The 22177-nt window shown below is 53.0% G+C and overlaps 1 protein-coding gene across 1 annotated transcript; it reads right to left on the bottom strand.

Moving 5' to 3' along the window:
* Positions 1-5777: 5777 nt before the first annotated feature.
* Positions 5778-21806, bottom strand: Lipe (lipase E, hormone sensitive type). The gene is given in 12 exon segments (XM_032894174.1): positions 5778-6307; positions 6617-7074; positions 9123-9299; positions 9422-9649; positions 10363-10654; positions 10768-10953; positions 11180-11325; positions 11437-11527; positions 14205-14599; positions 14602-14628; positions 14631-14738; positions 21478-21806. Coding segments are annotated over 12 exon segments (2430 nt in total). The 5' UTR covers positions 21587-21806; the 3' UTR covers positions 5778-6094.
* Positions 21807-22177: the final 371 nt, after the last annotated feature.

The following is a 22177-nucleotide window of genomic DNA, read 5'->3' as shown; positions in this document are numbered from 1 at the left end:
GTCAGATGCACGTGCACTCGTTAGTAACCCCAATAAATTTATCTATTATTTTCCAAGTTGTTCCTGATAGGATCTTTCTTTGGTCCATGTGCACCCTCTCTATTGGGAGTAGTAAATAGATATTTTTCTTGCCTCTCCCCAGGAAAGTTATACAACAAACAGCCGGAACCAGATAGCCTAAGTGAGATCTGGAATCTGCTGTACAGTCCAAGTCCATCTTTTTTTCTTTTTCTTTTTCTTTTTTTTTCGGAGCTGGGGACCGAACCCAGGGCCTTGCGGTTGCTAGGCAAGCGCTCTACCACTGAGCTAAATCCCCAACCCCAGTCCAAGTCCCTCTTGAACGCTCAATCTTCTTGCCTCGGTGCTGGGATCGCAGAGAAGTACCAATGTGTCCAGCTGTGATACATCTGTATTTACTGAGAGATAACCTTAGGTAATAGACTCTTGAGCAAAGGAACCTGGGTTTTAATCCTAATCGCTTATTTTTTCTTATTACGTTGTAAAATTTCTTCTTTGTTTGCGTGCACATCTGCAGAGGTCAGAGGACAATTTGGGGGTGATACTTCTTTCCTTTTGCCTTGCGGGTCTTGGACGTCATATTGGCCTCCCCTCCCCTACCATTGTCTCTGGCTTTGAAAATTTGGACTCCTTGTCAAACCTTCTCTTTGCTTCAGTTTTCCCTATCCGGAAGAATGATTTTTTCAGATAGCATTGCCAAGAGCTTCAAACAGGATGCTTGGAGCAAAAAGCTTGGAGCCGCATAGGGAAACACGCAAAAACCACTGTACTTATGGTAATGATGGTGCGGCTTTCTGTGTGCAGCTCGTTGCTGTGGGTACAAGACGCAACAAAAGCAAGTGTCTTGCTCACGCTCCCTCCAGCAGGCTTATCAGTGGCTGGTCACATAATTGCACAGCTAGCCTGTGTTTCGCTTGCGTTAGGAGGAGATTTCTGTCCGTGCGGGTGATTCTGTGATTGCGGGGACTGTTTTTGTTTGTGCTCAGAGGGTGGTAGGTGCTCCGTGGGTGCCAACTTAGTAAGATCATACCTAACTTGTTCAAGTTTTGGCGTGATCTCGCCTGCATCTCTGGCTAAGGCACCAGGAGTATGTCTGAAGCTGGAGCCTTGAGAACACCTTTTTTTTTTCAGTCCCGGAGGACTCTGGGAAGCTGAGAGCTCCCAAAAGGAGCTTGTTTTTGCTTCGTGCAGTTGGCTGGTCCAGTGGTTTGTGGAGAGACTCCATGAAAGGGCAGGTGGGAGGGGCTTAAGCATAATGGCGGCATGAGGGCAATGACAGGGTGGGGAAGAACTTCTTGGACAGATGAACACGTGTTCAAGGTCTGGAGTGAAATCCACCAGAAAGTTCTTACCATCCCCAGGAGTACCCTCCTGTGTTCAGGATGTACTACAACCACAGTTCTAAGTGAGGGAGAGGGAGGGCCTGCGCCCAGTCCTCCCCGAGGCACGATCTACCCAGATTAAACAATAGAGGCTGAGGAGAGGCCCCTCCCAGCCTGGGACGCCCCCATGAATCATTTTCTTATCATCCCTTACTACTTTAATGGCATAGTCGCCTTCCTAATCACTATTTTTGATCCCAACTTGGCCCAACACCCCATAGTAAGAAGGCTTGAATAAGGCTGAAACCATAGAGGAAATACCCCTAAGTCTTCATCTTTGGCCCTGCCTCCTCTGAGCCCTGGGAGTCCTGGTCTCTAGCAACTGCTTACCACCTTCTAGAGTCTCGGCTCCCAGACCCCTCCCTTGTTTACTGCCCATCTTTTCCTGCCCTTCCCCCCCCCGCCCCCGCCTTGTTAATTAATCTTGTCTTTTTTGTGTTCTCTTTACACCAGTATCTTTTTCTTCCCACTTACATCTCTATCTTGATTGTCCTGCACTAGACCTCAATTTTCTCACTTGTAAAATGGGGATAATAACAATAATAACAGCAGCACTAATGATGCTCCAATCGCTTATAACTATGAGGAAGACACGGAATAATTATGTGAAATGCTTTAGTACAGAACCCAGGCCAGAGTATATTTAGTGCAAGAGACTGTTATTATTGTTTTATTCTTTTTAATCTCTTCTTTGGTATCTTTGTTTTTCTTTTTCCTTGTCTCCATGTTATTCTCAAGTCTCCTCCCCATCCCGGCTCCTTTTGCAGGAAGCTCTGCCCCTGGCTTCCTTGGCAGGGACACAACTGGAAATGACATCCAGACTAAGAGAGTCCCTCCCATCTTCCTTATAGTCCGGGCTCCACCTCAGACTCAGAAAACTTGCCTGGGGGCACGGTATGGCGTCAATCCCACAAATCGCCCCATAAAATTCTGAAACCCAGATCTGTCATCCAAAGGAGGTAAATCAGAGTGACTCACAGGATCCTGCTGTTCAAATTCCTGGACCCCAATCTTTTAGATTTCTAATTCTCCGGGCACAATTAGGTTTCCAATTTTCAGACACAAAAACCCTGAGGCTGATTTCTCTCCTCTCGCGTCCTAAGTGCCCCGATCTTTTGGGATGAAGGAGTGTGGCTTCTTTCTCCCAAGACCCAAGGGCTGTTGGGAATGGACGGCGCAGACCTGCGATCCTAAGCACTCTGGAGGCTAAGGCATAGCAGAGCTAACTCTGAGTTGACAGCGAGTTCAAGGCCAGTCTGTGCAACTTAGAAACTGTCTCAAAATAAAGATTTAGAAAACGATTGAGGTTCAGTGCCCTGTAGTAGAGACCTTGTTTAGCATACGAAAAGCCCTAGACTCTGTCCTCGGTACTGGAAAAAAAAGAAGTGGGAGTGGAAGAAAGTAGAATGCTTGGAAACACCTCGGGAACCAGAGGCCCAAAGTTCTATTCCTGGACATTTCAACCACGCCTTCAGCCGCCTTGGCTCTCTCCAAAGAACCTGACACCACTCATAGGCGCTTTCCTGAATGGGCGGGGTCGCAGTCCATGTAGGACAGCGATAGGCTGCCAGAGACGTCATTCTCCGTTAGTTTCGGCCAATCTGCCAATAGACAAGGAACCTGCCCCTTAGGGTTCGGTTCTGTTCGGCTAAAGGCCGAAGGTTCTCGGCGAGGAAACCAGCTCTCCTGGTTGGTCCAGGTAAGTCCAGAATGATCAGTATTGGGATTCTGCGTACAGCCTGGTGGGAAACAGCCGGCCTTGCAGCGGAGGGGGTGAGAGCTTAGTCAGGGCGTCACTGGAGAAACTAAGTTCAGGGATGTGCAACCTCAAAAATGCACCCATGGATTCTGCCTTCCTTGTCTGTCCTGCGCGTCCCTCCGTTCACTTCCTGCTGTCATGAATTCATTCACGGTTCCCTCGTATAGTCATCCGCTCAGTCAGCGCTCACACACTCACTCACCCACTCCTGATTTAAACAAATATTTCCTAGGCTTTCTGATGCTGGGGACTGTGGTGATCAAGATGAGTCAGACCTGGGCTCTGCCCTCGAGAGAGCTCGGGTCAGAGGGGATGGCAGGCATTCATGGTCAAGGGTGTGAAGGGCTGGGGAGGCACGGGAATCTTTTCTTGGGGTTGGCATGGTAGGAACGAATTTCCAGAGGTGCCACTGAAGCTGGCTCTCAGAAGAGCACTAGGTGGCAGCAGAGGTTGTGAGAGGGTTTCAGTGTGTAGGCCGAGAGGTGCATTAATTAATCATGCTTAGACACCCAAATAGACACGGGCTGTCCCCATAACCACCAGGGGACTGAGCTCTCTCTCTCTCTCTCTCTCTCTCTCTCTCTCTCTCTCTCTCTCTCTCTCTCTCTCCCTGTGTGTGTAAAACCATTGACTGTGTTAGTGCCAGGGTGGGCTAGGTCAGAACAGGAACTGGAGCCGGAGGTGTCATTAGACCAGGAGGTGGCTTTCTCCAGAGCCTAGGTAGCATAGGGTGGAGCCTGGACCCTGGCAGAGGCTGAGACAAGAGGTAGAGGCAGGATGAGTGGTGGATGGGCCATGAGGACAAAGGGGTTCAAGACTCAGGGACTTCATCCTAGGGGTCATCCATACCTGAGCTAGGAGCAGAATGGAGGCACGTCTATTGCATGAATATAAATCCTTTTGGGAATTCTAGGTTTTGTTTTTTTTCAGGGTCTCACTCTGGACACAGTTTGGGGTCAGCCTGGACTACATAATGACCTTACTATTCACTCTGTAGCCTAGTGTGGCCTCAAACTGATGTAAGTCCTACTTGAGCCTTCTACCTGTTATAGGTATGAGCCACTGTACCTGTCTATGTCAGCTTTTGATTCAGAAGTTACCTGAGTAAACCCCCTTGAGGGAGGGGGGTCCCCTGTTACCCTCTCCTTTAAGAAACCAACTGTCTCCCCCTTCCTGACACAATTAAAACGTGTTCCATCTTCTCTGCTCCCCACTGTACCAAGATCCTGTCAATCGTGTCTCGTCCATTTTATTTCCACAGGCATGGGGTGCCCACCTGCTCAGTCCCTTACCTTTTACCACCCTTTCAGCCCAGCACATTTGGATGCCAACCTGCCATGACTCTGGACGAGGTCTGTGACATCACATCCTCGTTCATGGGTGAGGCCCCAGGATAGCATTTCAATCTGTCATGGACCACTCCCTCCTTCTGAAAACTTCCTCTCCAGCCCCACTTCCTCTCCAGCTGATCCTCAGAGCATTCCAGCACTGGCCTCTCGTGACCCATTCCTTTATTGTGGGCCATAAGCATCAGGCTTATCAGGGCCTCCTTCAATCCTACCTTGACTATTCTTTCTAGAATGATCCTAGTTCTTTGGTTCCAGCTAGAGTGAGTCCCCACACTTCTCCCCAGTCTCCTGCATGTTCCTTTAAAGTGACCTATCAGATCACCTCTGAGCATCTCCGAACCCCAGTGTCACCACAGGCCCTGAGCTTCCTTGCAGGGACCAGGCTGCCTCACTGTCCACGTGCTTCATGGCTAGACCTAAGAGTCATGCTTGCATACTGAACCTGTTATAAACTCCAGTCCCTACCTTAAAGGAGTCTTATGCAACCTCACTGCTGGCTCTGGGATGCTTTGCCTGATCTCCCTATGCTCGTGGCCTCTGCTCCAGCCCAGGCCTTCCCTTCACTTGTCCCCAAGCCTCTTCTTTACCTCCTGGGTCTCAGTCCATCCCCAATGCCTCAGTGTGCGCCTCAGTGCTCTCATCCTCACAAGGACCCTTGTAGCTCAACTGTCACCCAGGGTCCTCCCCAACTCCCCACTTGACGCTTGGTTTTTGGTATGGAAGCCTGGGTTGCTGCTACTGTCATACTTCTCTGCCTAGCAAGTTTATACTCTAAAAAATTTAAAAATGACGCGTATGGGTATTTTGTCTGCATATGTCTGTTTACCCTGTTTATACTTTGGAGGCCCTGGGACTGGAGTTCCAGTTGTGAGCTCCCATGTGGGAGCCGGGAATTGAACCTGGGTCCTCTATGAAGAGCAAGTAGTGCTCTTAACCACTGAGCCATCTCTTCAACCCTGTATTCCTCTGCTTAAGGTTAAGATCATCTCTTCTCTTGAATCCTTTCTGATCCATCATTGCACAGACCTCTTGAACCTTGGACCAGCAGCCCCAAGGGCAGACTTTGGGTCTAACTTTTCTCATTAAAACCAGGGTCTACCAGGGGCGAGGCTGCTGAGGCTTTAAGGACAATCACAGGCAGGTGGAACTTCCATATTAGGGGGTTTTGGTTGTGAGCAAAGTTAGAGCATGGGTTCACATATCCTAATTTTTCCCTTTCGCAGCAACTTGAGCCCAGTGCTGCCATCTGCTGGGAAAACACACTCCCTATTTTAAAAGGCCTAATTAAATAACTTTTATTTACAAAGGCAAAACCGACTAGCGGTGGTCGGTCACAGCAGCAGTAGAAGGCAGTGGTAGAGTACAGGTCCAGCTGTCTCGGTGACAGGTGTGTGTGTGTGCGTCCCCCTCCCCCAGGTTCAGCTTTTGGCCCCTGCCCCGCCCCACTTATGGTTAAGGCACGGCCCGCCCCCTCCCGCCCAGCCCGACCGAGGGGGCCTAGAGCCCGACTCGGAGCGCACTCATCACGGAAGCCCGCGCAGAAGGGTGCAAGAGGTCTTTTAGTGCCGCCCCCCGCCGTTCCCAGCTCAGGTCAGCGGTGCAGCAGGGGGGGTGAGGATCAGCCGGATGCGCTGCACGCACAACTCCGCGGCCTGCCGGGTCTCGCGACACAGGGCTGCTAAGCTCAGGAAACCATGCGGCAGGTCCTCTACCACTTTCAGCGTCACCGGCTGGCCCAGGTCCTTCAGTCGCCGCGCGAACATGACCGAGTCATCCAGCATGGGGTCCAGAGCGCACGCCTAGAGAGAGCGGGGATCAGGGTAGCACGTGGACACAGATGTGAAGGTTCATAGAGGCCGGGGGAGTAAGGGGAGTTGGGTAGAAGAACACGGTGGAGGCGTTGGGAAGCTGTGGTTAACCGAATCCTCGACCTTTCCCCAGCCCCGCCCCTATCTTTTCTACCTGCTCAAGCCTCCTGCCCAACATATCTGCAAATGACAAGACTCCCCGGCCTGGCTGGCTACGTGGTGCTTGGCTAGCTTTTCTCCAGGGCGCTCATGTCCCATCCCACTGCCCTCCGTCGACACCCTGTCCCGCCTTGTTCTTACCACAAGGTGCACGGGCGGCAGGGTCTTCAGCATGCCGTCAGGGGCCAGCAGAGGAGACATGAAGGGGTTCTTGACTATGGGTGACGAGTAGAGGGGCATGTGGAGGACACCTTGGCTTGAGCGCCGTGGGTGGAAACCATCAGGGAAGGCAGCGCGCACGCGGGGGATTCCGTCCATGGGGCCTATATCATCTTTGGTTTCAGACTCTTCCTGGGAATTCCCGGATCGCAGAAAAAAGTTGACATCCGAGGGTGTGGAGGGGCCAAGTGTCTCCATTGACTGTGACATCTCAGGGCTGTCTGATGGCTCTGAGTTGCCCTTAAAGCTCAAGTCCTTTATTGTTAGCTTCTTCAAGGAATCTGTGCCCAGCAAGCCCTCGGGCTGGGCCAGGGCTGCCTCAGACACACTCCTGCGCATAGACTCCGTAAGGCGCCCAGAATCCGTGGGGCGCAGTGTCTCTATAGGAAGGGCAAAGACAGAGGCTGCTTGAGGCCAGAAGATAAGCCTGGCTGTGAATAGGGTGTGTGGAAGCCAGACGGGGGAGGTCCAGGACCAACCACCCCCTCCAGAATGGGACACCTCTGTATCCAGGGTTATAACCTTAAGGCTGGTCATCTAGGAGGTGGGGCTGCGTCATAGGGCAGGGTGTGCGTGTATTAAGACTGGGAAGTGCAAATCAGTTGACTTGTGAAAGCTTCCATTTTTTCCTCTGTATAGACGTTATATAGTACTTAGCTAAAGTTATGAGAATATCAGAACTCAGGATTAATAAGATGTATCTGTTCTTTGTCTCTGTGGCGCACATAGCCCTTGCATATGCTAATTCCTAGCCCCTTAACCTTACTGGTGGATGCTAGGCAGGTTCTCTGCTGCACAGCTCCATCCCTGGTAGTAAGGTTTGTAGCTGCCTCTGGGCTCCACACAGCAGGGAGCTCTGCCAGCCTTTATGGCCCAACCAAGGGTGTGCATGAGCTCCCACAGGGGAAGGGCGCTCGCTTACAGGCAGCTAGCAAGTCTCCAGGGTACGCTATGCTACTTTCTTGGACCTGCTGTTCAAACTGGTGGTCAGGGCTCACCTTTATCTCTTTCCACTGGGTAACCAAGAGCTGGGATGATGTGCACGTCCATTAATTTAATTGGATCCCCATGGCTTGCCATTTTAGAAATTATGCTATTTTATTTCTGTTGCCCAAATTGGGATCCTCCTGCCTCAGGTGTGCGGCACTATACATACTCCTGTCTACAACTTGCCTTTATCTGTGAGGGCAAAGTGCAGACCGATATAAGAATAATCACTTAGGTGCTGTGACCCAGAGTCAGAACTGCAGACATAGACACGGGATTCTGGTATCTTCTAAGAGCATCCGTGTGCAAGGGACTGTGCTTAGCATTCGACACAAATGGGTGGAGTAGTCCTCACTATGACCCAGCAAGGTATACAGTTGTACCCATTACACAGAGGGACAAACTAAGGGTTATAGATGCTAATATTTGTCCATTAACTGAGCAGCCATTGAGGCACTGACTGAGTGAGAGCTGGGCTGCAGTACGTGCCTCCTAGGGTCACCTTTCCTACAGAGAACCTCACCCCCAGGGCTCACTGGTCCCTTGTCTCAAATTTAACATTTTAACTTGTGTGTCTGTGTCTGCATTTACCTGAAGATTCTAAAACACATGTGAACCGATTGTCTTTGTGTGTGTGTGTGTGTGTGTGTGTGTGTGTGTGTGTGTGTGTGTGTCCAGAGATCACCTTCGGGGTGTTTTTGCCTTTCACTTTTATTAATTCTTATTTACTTTGTGTGTGGGTGTACACGTCTGGTGGTCCGAGGCAATTCTTGCCTTCCACCAAGTGAATCCTGGGAACTGAACCCAGGGCGGGCTTGGCAGCAGGTACTGAGCCATCTTACTAGCCCCCACCTTAGCTTTTGAGTCATGTCTTTCACTGAACTCAGAGCTCTCTGCTTTTGCCTAGACCGGCACCAGGGTCAGTCCCAGGGGCTTGCCCGCCTCTGCCCACCCAGAGTTGAGATTATGGTGTGCAACACGACGCCTGGTTTTATATGGGTTTGGGGATCTAAACGGGTTCCCACGCCTGCCCAGCAGACTCTCTGTTGTCTCAGCCATCTCCCCAATGGTTTTATTGTTAAGATAGTGTCTCCCAGTGTGGCTTTGACCTACCTTGAAGAGGAATTTGCTTTGGAGATCAGGCTGGCCCTGAACTCACTCACAGGGCTTTCTTCTGCTTCCTGAGTGCTGGGACTAACAGTAGTGAGTGGTGAGGGCCATGCGCCCCTGAGAGGTTTTCTTTGTTTGTTTGTTTGTTTGTTTGTTTAGGCAAAGCGATTGTGAGATGGCTTGGGGAAGCAGGATGTGGTCTGCTGTGGAAAACTAAGGGCTTGTTGTAGGACCAAGGACAGAGTCAGCCAGGCAGGTACGCTGTGGCCCCATGTCAAGGTGTCTGTGTAGGCTGTCTTGGCTAGGTGCCTCAGAGCAAGCTCTAACTCACCTGCTGCGGGCAATGGGGTCTTATGGGGCTTGCGCCCACTTAACTCCAGGAAGGAGTTGAGCCATGAGGAGGCGCCCAGGCGGAGGTCTCTGAGGAACAGGGACGTGTCTCTCTGCACCAGCCCCATCACGCCCAATGCCTTCTGGTCTGAGTCAAAATGGTCCTCTGTCTCCGTCCCTGCAGAATGCAAGTGGGAGGCCAAGTCGGTGTCTCCTTTTAGGCCCAGTTCTAACACACAGACTTGGAGTATCTGAGGCACGCAGGCCTCCAGCTGCCACACTCTGAGGGCTTGGCCTTACCTGAATAGGCACTCACACACTTGGAGAGTACGCTCAGTGGTAGAAGAGGATCCATGAGGCTCAGCAGACGAGAGGGAGAAGCAGAGGACTGCAGGGTGGTAACTGGGTAGGCTGCCATGATGCCATCTGGCACCCTCACCCCATAGGCTGCTGCCCGAAGGGACACGGTGATGCAGAGGTTCCCACCTGCACTGTCCCCTGCAAGGCATATCCGCTCTCCGGTTGAACCTAGTTGTGGGGAGAAGAGGCGCATGAGCAGGAGAACTGGGCTCTCAGCTGGGGTCTGCAAGTCCCAAGATCAAACAGAATGCCATGCTAGTTACTGGCAGGAGGCATGGATTTGGACCTATGTGGTAGGTAGTGGGCAGAGGACAGCCCCAAAGCGCTGAGGGCCTGGGGTCTGGTGGGCAGTAGCAAGAGCGGGGGGTGGGGTGGGAAAGAGGAGCTTGGGGCAGTTTTCCCAAGACAGGGACATCAGACGTTGGGAGAGCAGAGGTCAGCATCCAGGCTGGGAATGGCCATGCACCATCATGGCTCTGTGCCTTCATGCCCTCCTGAGATGTTGGCATTCCAAGAGGTAGGTGTGAGGACCTGGCCAATAGGTGGGCATGTCAGTCAGCAGACTGGCAGTGCAGGAGAGCAGAAGACGGGCATCTGGGGTGGGGTGAGGTGGGAGAGGCAGGCGGGAGGGGCTGGGATAAGAAAGCAGGAGGTAGAGATGAAGTGTCCAAGGTACGAGATGAGCAGTGTTGGGGCTGGCCCTTGGCGCGGCCGCAGAGGCAGCAGAAGGGAGGTGGGCTGGGGCGAGGGGCAGACAGAGATGAGGCTGAGGCTTCAGGACCTAGGGACTTAGTGCCTCTCCAGGACAGGATAGGGGTTGAAGAAGGGTGGCCAGGACAAGGATGGGGAAGAATCTGCAAAAGCAGGGACCTGGGTCTCACCAAGCAGTTCACAGTGCTTGACAGCCCAGCAGTAGGCAAAAAAACACTCCTCCAGCGCTCGGGGGAAGGGGGCCTCAGGGGCCAGGGAGTAGTCGATGGAGATGATGGGGACGCCTAGCTCCTGGGCCCAGTTCTTGAGGTAGGGCTCATGGGATTTGGAGGTCTGTGCCACAAAGCCACCACCATGAATGTGGACAACCAGGGCTCGTGAGCGGGGGGCTTGTTGAGGCCGTGGGCGCAGCTCCAGGCGTGGGCCCTCAGATTTTGCCAGGCTGTTGAGCATCTTGCTGTCCTGGTGGTGAGGAGGGAGGGTGATCTGTCAGGGCTTTCTTCCTCCCACAGGGTAGGCTCAGGGCTTCAGGGTGTTAGGGTGGGGCTGCTACTGTCTGCGGCTAGGAGGCTTACCTGCCCTTCCCGCAGGTCATAGGAGATGAGCCTGGCTAGCACAGGGCCTGGTCCCGTGTGTGCCAAGGGAGGTGAGATGGTAACTGTGAGCTTGGGGTCAGAGGTTAGTGGCATCTCAAAGGCCTCAGGCGGCAAGCTGAGCAGGCGGCTTACCCTCACGGTGGTTGATGCCATGTTGGCCAGAGACTGGGGAGGGAACAGACAGGATGCCAGGGTAGGGTTATGGAGGTAGGTGGTGGGGATGTACACCACACCACACCACACCCTCCCTCCTCCCAGCCCAGTCTTCCTCTTCTGTGCTGTCCTTGGGCCTGGGGCCCTGTCGTGAGTGGACGGTTGTCCACTGGATGTCTGGGGGTCAGTCAGTCTCCACCTGTAAGCATGCTGGGCTTGCTTGTGGCTCTGAGCTCACCGATAGCACCTCGATCTCCGTGATATTCCAGAAGGCTTTCCAGAAGTGCACGTCCAGGTTCTGTATGATGCGCTCAAATTCAGCCCCACGCAACTCTGGGTCTATGGCGAATCGGCCACCCGTAAAGAGGGAACTTGCAGTCACACCTGGGGGTCAGGGCGGGGGGGTGTCAAGGAGCCCTGGTGGCAGCCAGAGTGCTCAGCTGGGTTAGGAAAGGGGACAGGAGGGGGTGTGGGCAGGGTCTGGCCGCCACTCACTGAGGCCCGTCTCGTTGCGTTTGTAGTGTTCCCCGAAGGACACCAGCCCGATGGAGAGAGTCTGCAGGAACGGCCGGATGGCAGGTGTGAACTGTGAAGGGATGCCTGTGTCACCCAACTACCCAGGAGAGGGATGAGGAGGGGGCACGACTTGGGACAGAGGTAGGAGTAGGTGCACACGTTTAGTGAGCTTTCACTGAGCTGCCGTGGGCAGCACCCTGGGCCCGTTCATGGACCTAGTGTCCTCAAAACGAAGGAGATGATGAACACATGAGGACATGTGACACAAATGTCAATCAACTAAAGATTTGAGGGATGGCACTGGGAGCATGGGCTGCATTGATGCCCATGGGCCAGGCTACCTGGTCAGGCCTGGGAGTCGGGATCTGAATGAGGAGAGGGGTATTCCCAGGAGAGGCCAGAGCAAGGGCAGAAGTGGAAACTGCAATGCTGTACACGGGTAGCAAGGGAAAGCAGGGGGTTGGCATTCCAAGAGGGAGGTGTGAGGGCCTGGCCAATAGGTGGGCATGTAAGCCAGCAGACTGGCAGTGCAGGAGATCAGAAGGTGGGCACCTGGGGGGGTGTACAGGAAGGAGGGGAGGGACTGGGATAGGAGGCAGAGATGAGGAGAACATGGAACGGGGAACTTTGTGGTGTGCTTACAGCTGAGTGAGCCAGGAATGAAAGCAAGGGAGGTCCTAGAGGCAAGGAAGGGCCTAGGCTGAGGGATCATTCTGATCATCTGGAGGGCTGTGAACTGGGGAGTAAGAGTGTACAGGATCTTCCTGAAGCTAGGAAAAACAGGGGTGAAGCAGACAGTTCAGGTTGGGTATAGGGAACTGAAAGCCAGAAATGGGGAAATGATCCAAGACAGGTAGAAAGAACTTGGGGAGATCAGCTGAGGCCTAGTCAAAGGGAAGGAGCGGACAGTTTGGGCTGGGTACAGGGAACTGAAAGCCAGAAATGGAGAAATGATCCAAGACAGGTATAAAGAACTTGGAAAGATCAGCTGAGGCTTAGACAAGGGGTAGATGGCTGTCAGGGAAGACTGGGAGACACATGACAGGTGGCAGACAGAGGACAGACAGGAGACTCAGCCAGAGGAGGCCAAGGCAAGGAATTAGTGGAGTTCTTGTTCACTCAGTAAACACTGGACAAGTTCCACAGCATGCTACGCTTTGGGGGTGAGCAGGGACTGAGTAATATCTGAGGTCTGGAGGCCTCTGCCTTCCTGGAAGCTGACATTTTAGAGGGTGATGCTGTCTTGCATTCTAGCAGATCTAGGTCCTCAGGAGCTGGCAGCTGGCCCAGGTTGTGCTCTTGGCCAGGGACCCAGTAGGCCAAAGAGCACAGGCTCTCCTGGCCTTTGTGGCTAGAATACCGATTTAGGCAGCCTGGAATTTCTTTCTTTCCAGTGGCGATGCCAGGACATGAAAGTAGGGAGATGGCTGGCTCTGCCAGGCTCATCACCATGTGTAGGGTTCCTGTGTGTGAGTAGAAAGTCCCAGGAATAACTATGTTGGGTTGCTCAGGACCAGAGTGGTGAACAGGGACAGGGAAGCTGAAAGAGTGGTGCGCTCATCTCTCAGTGAAGGGAGAGGAGGCCCCTGGAATTCTCAGTAGGTTCCTTGATAGAGTCCCTTGGGGCTGCCTGGAACAAGCACTGACCCCAGACAGGGACAGTTCTGGCCTGTGTTCTGATTTTAGTTCCCTATGTTCTGTAATTCTCTAGCCCCCAATTTATTTATTTACTTATTCGTGTGTTTGTTTATGAAGCTGGGTCTCTCTCTATAGTCTTGGCTTGTCTGGGACATATAATGTAGCTCAGGCTAGCCCCAACCTTTAAATAATCCTTCTGCCTAAACCTCGTGAGGGTATTGGGCTGCCTCACTTTCTGTGTGGTGACAGGCTGCCTCTCTCTGAGGTGCTCTGGGGTGGGCAAAAGACAGAAGGCCCTCAGCTTGGGTCAGAATCTCCAGTTCAGGGAAGAGACCAGCCACAACCAGATCTTCCCCGCTGTTACCAACTATGATGGGTGTGTTGACCCTGTCCTGAGGGCTGCCTAGAACTCATGTGATTTTTCTAGCAACTAAGCCCAGGTGCCAATCTGATATCTGTGGAATGGCACCTTCTTCCTTCCATTCCACAGTCTCAGTGAAGATGACAGGGAGTGCACTCACACAGAACAGACCTGTGAGACTAATGAATGATCACCCTCCCAGGGGCTCAAACTCAAAGAAACTTATGGGACTACAAAAGAGTGAATGGATGGGGATACGGCTCAACAGCAGAGTGCTTGCCGGACATTCGTGAGGCTCTAAGTTCAATCCATAAAACTCGAAAAGAAAAAGAACAAATGAACGCCCCCCCACCAGGGGTTGGAGCTCTGACTTCATGCATGTTAGAGAGACCTTTCCCACTGAATCACAGCCCCAGTTTTCTTGTTACCTTTGAGGCTAGCTCTCAGTAAGTTCCTAGGCTTCCCTTCCCCTCACTTTGCAAGCTCAGCCAGGCCTTGGACTTGCAATCCTCCTGCCTCAGCTCCCCAAGTAGTTGGTGACAGGAACCTGGCCTGAGTTCCTAGGCCCAGCTGGTGAAGAGACTTCTGATACATGGTAGATCTGAGTTCCTGCCAACTTTCCTTGCCAGTCTGTGGGCTGAGTCATGAATCTAATAATTGTGATTACCCTGCACACTACTTCAAGGACAGGTACCAGCCAGCAGTGCCTTCACTGTGAGCCTGGAAGGACATGGGGCAAGGGACTCACCTGGAAGCCCAGGCAGCGGCCGTAAAAGCAGCCTTTATGTAGCGTGACATAGTCCTGCAGGAAGTCAGCGCTGAGTCCCTCATCGCCCTCAAAGAAGAGCACTCCTGGTCGGTTGATGGTCAGCAGGCGCTGGGCGTAGTAGGCCAGAGCACGGAGCTGGGTGAGGGCAGCCAGGTAGGCCTCCAGTTCTGCTAGGTTGTGGCTGGCACGGAAGAAGATACTTCTGCGGTTAGAGGCCACATAGCGGGATTTGTGTAGTAGGTGTGCCAGGCAGCAACGGGCCGTGTGCACCAAGCTACGGTATCCGTTGGCTGGTGTCTCAGTGTCCAGGTCGAAATGGTGTGCCACACCCAAGAGCTGACCTAGAGTTGGTTCTAGCCCCAGTGCCTGTTCCCAACACCTGCAAAGACGTTGGACAGCCGCGTGCTGTCTCTCCTGGGCCCTGGCTTGAGAAGAAGGCCATGTTGTCTTCTGCGAGTGCCACCAGCGACTGTGTCATTGTGCGTAAATCCATGCTGTGTGAGAATGCAGAGGCTGCGGGAAGACGGGAAGGTCTGGGATTACTCTTTGCTCTGTCAGGCCCAGGGGTACAGCTCCTACCTCTCTCTCCCTAGGCCCAACCCAGTATTCAAACCGAGGACCATCCCTGCCAAGATACAGGAGATTCAGGAGTCCAAAGCTGTAGCCCTCTTCTTCCTCAGGTTCACCGGTCTGTTCCAAGCCTCCTGGAGATGCAGGAGCCTTCCATTATCTTCTCTCTCACACCTCGGAATTTATCTCCTTGTCTTCTAGAAGTCTGGGGCCTCATCCTCTTTCTGCCTAGCGGCTGGGAGTCGAAGCCCCAGGCTGAGCAGCCCCTGCCTATCTCTCCTCTTCAGAATCAGAAACCCACTGTCCATGGCTTTTGCCCTCTTTCCTGGAGTAGGAGTCCAATCTCCTGAACTCCAAAGAATCTGCTTCTCTATCCCAGAAGCTGCCCACCCTCTTCCTTCTTCCTTCCAGGTATTCAATGATGAACTCCTATCTTTGTTTATTGTCTTTGGACTTGTCCTTCTTGTTCTGGGAAATCTGGACGCTCAGCAGTTCCCTTCCTTACCCACACACTCAAGCCCCAGTACGAGTTTCCTTCGCAGTCTCCTGGGGTTGCCTACAAACCCTTCCCTTCTAACAATGGTCGGGGCGTTAATGCCGAGCCAGCCATTACCATCACCTAGGACTGCCTCTATTCCTAGCCTTCCTTCTGAGCTCTATCCACAGTGCCAGCCTTTCTGCACCAGTGGGGGGTGACTCACTCCTGGAGGCTTAAACCTTCCTGTAGAATCCCTTCCAAAATCTACCTCCTCCTTGTTTTTCTGTAGGATTCCTGAAACCCAACATCCCTTCTTTGGATGGTCACCTGGCTTTCAGCCCTGTCCACCTGCCTTAGATTACACTGTCCCAATCTCCTGGCCAAAACGGCAGTTTAAATATAAGCTAAACCCATGCTATGGTTTAGTTGGCTCTGGAAGACCCTGCATGCAATGGTTCAGACTTCTATTGCCGCTAGAGTCCTCTTTTACAGCAGGGGAAACTAAGGAGCATACGGAGCCAAAGGTTGTATGGATAATTACAGAGCCCATTTCTAAGTCCAGAGCTCCAACATCCGTAGTGCTCCTCCTAGGACTCTCAGAGCTCAGCTGTCCTTCAAAGTCTGACTCCATGCTTGGCTTGGCTTCCCACATTCAGGGTCCTTTGTGATCGTTCTCCAGTGTCCTTAGGTATTCCTGTTATTTAGAGTCTTATACCACATATTGGATAAGCTGCCCTTGACACTTTGGTGGGGACATTACAACCTTCCCAAGTGATTTTTTTTTTTCCTCCCTGGAAGTCTAGGGCCCTGCCTGGCTCCTGGACTTGCAGCCATTTGTTTCCCTAGAAGACAATGTCTCCTCTCCCTTCCAGGCCCTGGGTTCTGTCTCTTAGCTGGGCCTACACTCACCCCTCCCTGGCCTCTTCCGACTGGAGCTCCCCAAGCTGGCACAGCAGGTCTGTGGCTAGTGCCAGTAGCAGCCTGGGGCGATAAACTGGGGGAGGGACCAGCCTGGGTAGGGTGTGGCCTTTGCTTCAACCTCCCATCCAGAAAGGATGGTGAGAACCACATGTTGTAAACAGAGCCCAGAGTTCAACTCCTTGCCCCTCCTGCCTGCTTGACGGGCAGCACAACAGAGAGTCCTCCCGCTACGTTCTTCTTCCTTAGAGCCTGGATCCCTGCCCCCAGTCCCTCCTTGTTCAGACCGGGGAGCCCATGCCCCGGTTCTCCTTGCTCAGAGTTGGATCTAGCCTCCAGCCTCTCCTTCCTCAGACTCAATGATCCAGTTCCAGCCTTCTCCCTTAGGACCCAGGAGTCCCAAGCCTTAGTCCTGAACACACTGTCCCCTCTTCCCCGGAAAGCTGTCCTCCCTTCTCTCCCAAGTGGATTCAGGGAGCCAGAGGCTCAGTAATGCCAATTCCCACCCCCCACTCAGACAGGCCCTGGCACAGATGTCTCCAGCTGTTAGGGGAAAAAATGTGACCAGGCCTGCTTCTCCCCCCTGGGAGGGCAAAAGCCGATTAAGGGCATCACCAAACTCAGCCAGGGGCCTGAGCCGCAGGCCCCGCTGGGTGGTATTCTCACATGCACACCCTTGGCTTGTCCCCTAACTTCCGCAGCCCACCCTGTTACACACGGGGAAAGCAAGGCTCAGATACGTTTGCAGGTTCTTCCACAGGCTCTCACCCAGCCCATCTGTCTCCCCCTCAGGCCTCAGCTTGTGGTGGTCCCCCCTCATTCTCCCCACCTCTAAAGCCCACGCTCGTTTACCCACTGACGTTTATTTCAGCCGTGGCGTGTTCATACCTTTGCTTTCCTGTCTGTCTCCTCTAGGACACAAGGGTTTACGGGCCCGTATAGCTCATAAAGCAGAGAGTGACTGTTTAGGGAGAACACCACACTACAAATAAACCCAGGTGTGTGACCTCTGAAAGAGCCCACTGTGCACGAGAGGCTTCGGCAGCACGTGTCGGCCGTGGGTGAATCCTCAGTCTCTGTCCCTGGACTGTCATCTTGATGAAGGGACAGGGTGGCCCCAAGGCCTAGCACACTCGAGCAAATATGTGAAGGGCAGAGGGCACCAAGTCGACTGAAGGCCAAAGGCACTGGCTGGGAACTGGGGAGAGGGTTGCACCTTCCCAGGACTCGCAGGCAGACGGACAGACGGACCAGAGTCTCAGGGACAGTTAAGCTAAGCAGCTGTTATGGTGGGATACCGGTCCAGGTCACGTGTTGGGTGATCTGGGGTAGGTCTGAACTCCCCATCTGGTAACTGCTGAGCCGTTCTGCCCGCCAGGGTGGGTGGACTGCTTCATAGGCAGTCCCTCCTGGGGTCTTCCTCCCCTTCCTCCTGGGAGTGGGGCCCATGTGACAAGCAAGCACTACTACTGAGTGCTATCCCTCCGGGGGAGGCAGTGCACACGCATGCAGGGTTTGCTCCTGGCCTCCCTCAGCTCAGCCTCACTGACCGGGTGGGGGTTGGGCTCTTTATCGATGCAGTCCATCACTACCCTAATACACCGTATGATTTCCTGATCATACTCTCTGTTCTGTCTCCCCGTGACATTGTCTGGGCAGTCCGAGTTCAGGGCCTTCTCCGTGTGTTCCGCTCCTGGCTGGTATAATTTCCCACTTTCTAAACCTAGCTTCACCCACTTGTCACACGGGATACCTTACATACTGGATACCGCAGTTCACGCTGCTAGGACTGACTGCCTTCCCACCCCAGTGTGACAAGCGGGGAGTACGGGGTTGGGACATTGATTGGAGGTGAAGAACACTTTGGGAAGAACAAGGGATTGCGATGAAGCAGTAAGGGGAAGGTTGAATCCCCCCAGCCCTGTGTCAGGGCCCTGCTCTTTGCCCCATTCAAGGTCGTTCCCTGAAGACCAGGCTGGCTAGTGGCAGGAGGGAGGGAGGGTAGCCAGATTGCTAGAATCTCAGGCATAGGGCATTGGGTAAGGGCACACCCAATGGGACCATGGGTGAGCATGGCAGGAATGGGGCAAAGGTAGGGCCGAGGGACCTGGCAGTGGGGGAGGGGGGCTTAGCCAACTAGGGCCCAGCCCTTTGCCCTGGGAGATGTTTCCCCCGCTTTGGTGCTGGGAATCACACTTGTCCGTGCTAGACAACTGTTCTGCCATTGAACTGTACTCCTACCTCCTCCAGCCCTTTGCCCTGAGAGGCCACTTGTCAGCTGTATCAGGACTGGACTTTGGTGCCTGGGGATGTAGCAAGTCAGTGTACCTTCATGTTTCTTGACATGTCTGAAGGTGTGTGTGTGTGTTTGTATGTGTCATGGCCTATGCACGTTATTCGCCTGTGGGTATGTGTTTTGTTTTCAGCTTGTATGGGGATGTGTTCATGTTTTTATGACTCCATATACTAGGACTGGGGGTGCAGTTCGGTTGGTGCAGTGTTTGCCTCACTCCACCTGGGTGTGATCCCCAGTTCCGTACAGACTGGGTGTGGGGGTGAACATTTGGAGTCCCAGCACGATGGTGGTGGAGACAAGAGGATCTGATGTTCACGGTCACGGTGAGTTCAAAGCCAGCCTGGGATGTATACATGATGCCCCTCCTCTACAACAATAAAAACAAGATCTGTCTATGTTTGAGTGTGTCATGGTCTCCATGTGTGTTTGTGTGTACTGAGAGCCTGCAGGACTCACTATCTGCTCAGGCAGAGAGCTCAGGAATTACACTGTCCATTTCCCTCCCCTATCCCCGGAGAGTTTTAAAGCTCGTGAGCCTCTGACATAAGCGATTTCCTGCAGAGCATCCAGAGGGCTTTTTGAAAGCATAAAGCTCATCACGGCCTTCCAGCCCATCAATGCTTCCCCACCTTCCTCCCAGATCAAGCTTCAGTCTTGGACATGGCCTTCTAACTCTCCCTTGAGCCCACCCTGCCTGCCCCAGCGTCCTGCCCCCAGCCTCCCTGCCCCCAGCCCTGTCTCTGCTTTATCAGACACTGCTCCTAAGGCGTTCTTGCTCATACTGCTCTGCTCTCCCTACCTCCTTCCGTGGTAGCTGAAGTCCGCCCACCCATGAGTATGACGTCACCTCGTTGGAAAAGCTTCCCATGATCATTTTCCCAGGATTCTCTCTCTTTTGAAAGCAGGACACATTTTCTCATGTAGCCCAAGCTGGCCTCTGACTGACTGTGTGGTCAAAGATGACCTTAAAGTTCTTTCTGATCCTCCTGCCTCAGCCTCCCTACTTCTGAATTATAAGAGCGTGCTGCAACGCCTACTCTGTGTGGTCCGGTGACAGACCCTGGGCTGTGTGCTCAAGTACTCCAGTGACTAAGCTACATCCCTAGCTCCAGGATTCTCTCTTTCATCACGTCTGTTTGATCAGAGGCGTGTGCAACAATAGTCTTATTAACATCCGTGTCCTCAGCTCTACTGGGATGACTGTCCTGTCAAGCCTAAGCCTGGCACCTCTAGGCTCTGTGTGACTAGAGCCTTTTAGATTCAGGATTAAGGTTGGGGCATACAACAGTTGTCGACTCCCACACTCCCTGCTCTGAGAAGGCTGAAGGTGTTCATCTCTCTGCTTTCACGGACAGGTAAAGGAAACCCAACCGGCTCAGCTGTGTTGTCATTTAGGAAATGGGCTGATCATAATGACAGCAGTCTCATCCAGATACTGGCAAGATCACGGGGATAAAGGATGGCTCCTGCCAGTCAGGATGCCCTTGGGGCGGGGTGGGATCTGATTCACCCCAGGCACCAGGAAGGGCCTCAGGCAGCGACAAACAATTCTCAGGGCTGTGAGCTTTTGTGAGTATGCCGGCCTGGACCCTGTGAAAGGTGCCTTACTCAAGCAGATTCTTTCTGACTCCTCATGACACGAAGGGCAGCTTGGCTATTAACAGCCCCACGTCACACTTCACACATTCCTTTACTTATCAATCTACTAAATACTTGAATGTCCATGTGTCTGGCATTCCCTGTAAACAAGGCAGATACAACCCTACTCTTAGGGAGATCAGTGTCTAGCCGAGTCGGACACTCTACTCAGTACACTCAGGCAGTAGACTCACATCCACCTCTCCTGACTTACTGTGTGCCAAACGACACACATTTGAAGTTGACAACAGCTCTACAGATGCCTGTTTGGAGCTCAGGACAGAAAAAAAAAATCGAGAAAAGGGGCCTGTTCATCCCTTCACAGATCATAGCAAGTTGGCAAAATGGGTCTCTGCCAAAAAGGTTCCACTTTGCCTCAAAGTATAGTGTCCTGCTACGTATCTCTGCTGTGGGGTAGGAGGCTTCAGGCTCCTGCTTGAGCCGCAACACTTGTCTTCCAAGGGAGGTAGGAGGAATGATGGACTTGGGGTTACTGAGGCTGGGGAGCCACGCTAGATTTTTTTTTTTTTTTTTGTGCCTGCACAGGAACCTCTCCCTGGGTCTGATAACGATACATGGACTGCAGGGGAAGCTGCCCCGCCGAGTGCTTGCTTAGCATTCACTAGACCCTGGGTTTGACTGTAAGCGCCACCAGACAGACAAGACTCATAACTGAACCAGGACACAATGCTGGCTCTGACTGAGCCATGCAATATCTCTGGTTGCTCTGCCACTGTTTCTTCAGCTTTTTAGATCCAGAGAAGCGAGATGGTAACTCTCTCCTTTCTCTAAGGACGGTGTGAAGGTGCAAAGCCAACTTAAAGGTTCTCATGTTTCAGAAGTCGCCCCAGTGTTGCTGGGTTGACGAAGGTCGATTTGAGTCAATGAGTAGAGGGATGGATTGACTGAGAGAGGAAGGAGCTCTTGCAGTTACCGGGTGCCTCTTCCGCCTACCTTTTGCACGCTTATACTTTATTTTGAAAAAGCAGTTAAAAACCCTCTCACGTTATTCTTTTAAGAGGGCAGAAGACATGAAAAACAGCGCTTGAACCGAAGCTGAAAACACTAAGGGCATAGCTGTTGCTCTTGGTCACACAGAGAATAAGGAACCGGAGCGAGAATCCTATTCCTACAGACTAGCAAGCATCTCGAACACTTGTCCCAAGACCGGACTGGGATAGCTGGTAGTCCTTACGTCTCGGTGGGGCATTCTACTCTCACATCACCCCCCCACGCACGACGGCAGTGGGTTAATCCACAGATCTCTCCCCCACGTGGAAGTGGGTCAGTCCACCCAGTCCCCCGTCCCCCGCAGGATGTGCGGGATATCTTCCAAGCTGCTACCGGCTCACCTTTGACCTTGCCTTTTCGCCACCGCCTGCGACTGCGGTTCTTTGATCCTTCTTTGGCCTGCTTGGAGGCCTGGGCCACCACGGGCGCCGATTCCACGGCCGGCTCCATCAATTCTTTCCAGTCCCGGCGCGGGGCCCAATTCCAGTGATCAAGTCCCTCTCTTAGAGTCAATCTTAGTTACACACCACCGCCAGGCCCCTAAACCGTCCAATCCTGGGCAGGCTCCTAGCTGAGCTCCGCCTTTAATGGGCGGGGCCGAAGGTTTTGGCCCGCCCATTCGCTCAGGTTAAAGGAACCGCGCAATCCACCACAACGACCAAAAAAAAAAAAAAAAGCAACCCTGGAGGCGGCGAAAAGTGTCCTCACAGAAGGAATGGTGACGAGTCGCACCAGAGACCCCCTCAACTTAGAATCCTCGGTCTTCTCATTGAAGGTGCTGACACTCGCCAGCCCATTCATCTCTCCTTGAACTTGGCCCGCCCACTTGCCCCAGGAGCTGGAGGAACAGGCGGGCAAGGACGGGCGGGGATCACTTGGGGGCGTGGCCGCGCTTGGTAGCCCTTGGGAAGCCCCGCCTTTTCTCCGGCCCCTCACGTGTTCGTCCCTGCTGTGTTTTTTCAGACAGGGTCCCATATTGTAGTTGAGGCTGCTTTGACCTCTCAGCAAATTACCTTCCGGTCTCACATCTTCTATCCTCCC

This window comes from Rattus rattus, chromosome 2 (assembly GCF_011064425.1).
Source record: "Rattus rattus isolate New Zealand chromosome 2, Rrattus_CSIRO_v1, whole genome shotgun sequence".
NCBI lineage: Eukaryota > Metazoa > Chordata > Mammalia > Rodentia > Muridae > Rattus > Rattus rattus.
Note: the sequence above shows the minus strand (reverse complement) of the source record. Positions and strands in the feature narration are given on the sequence as shown.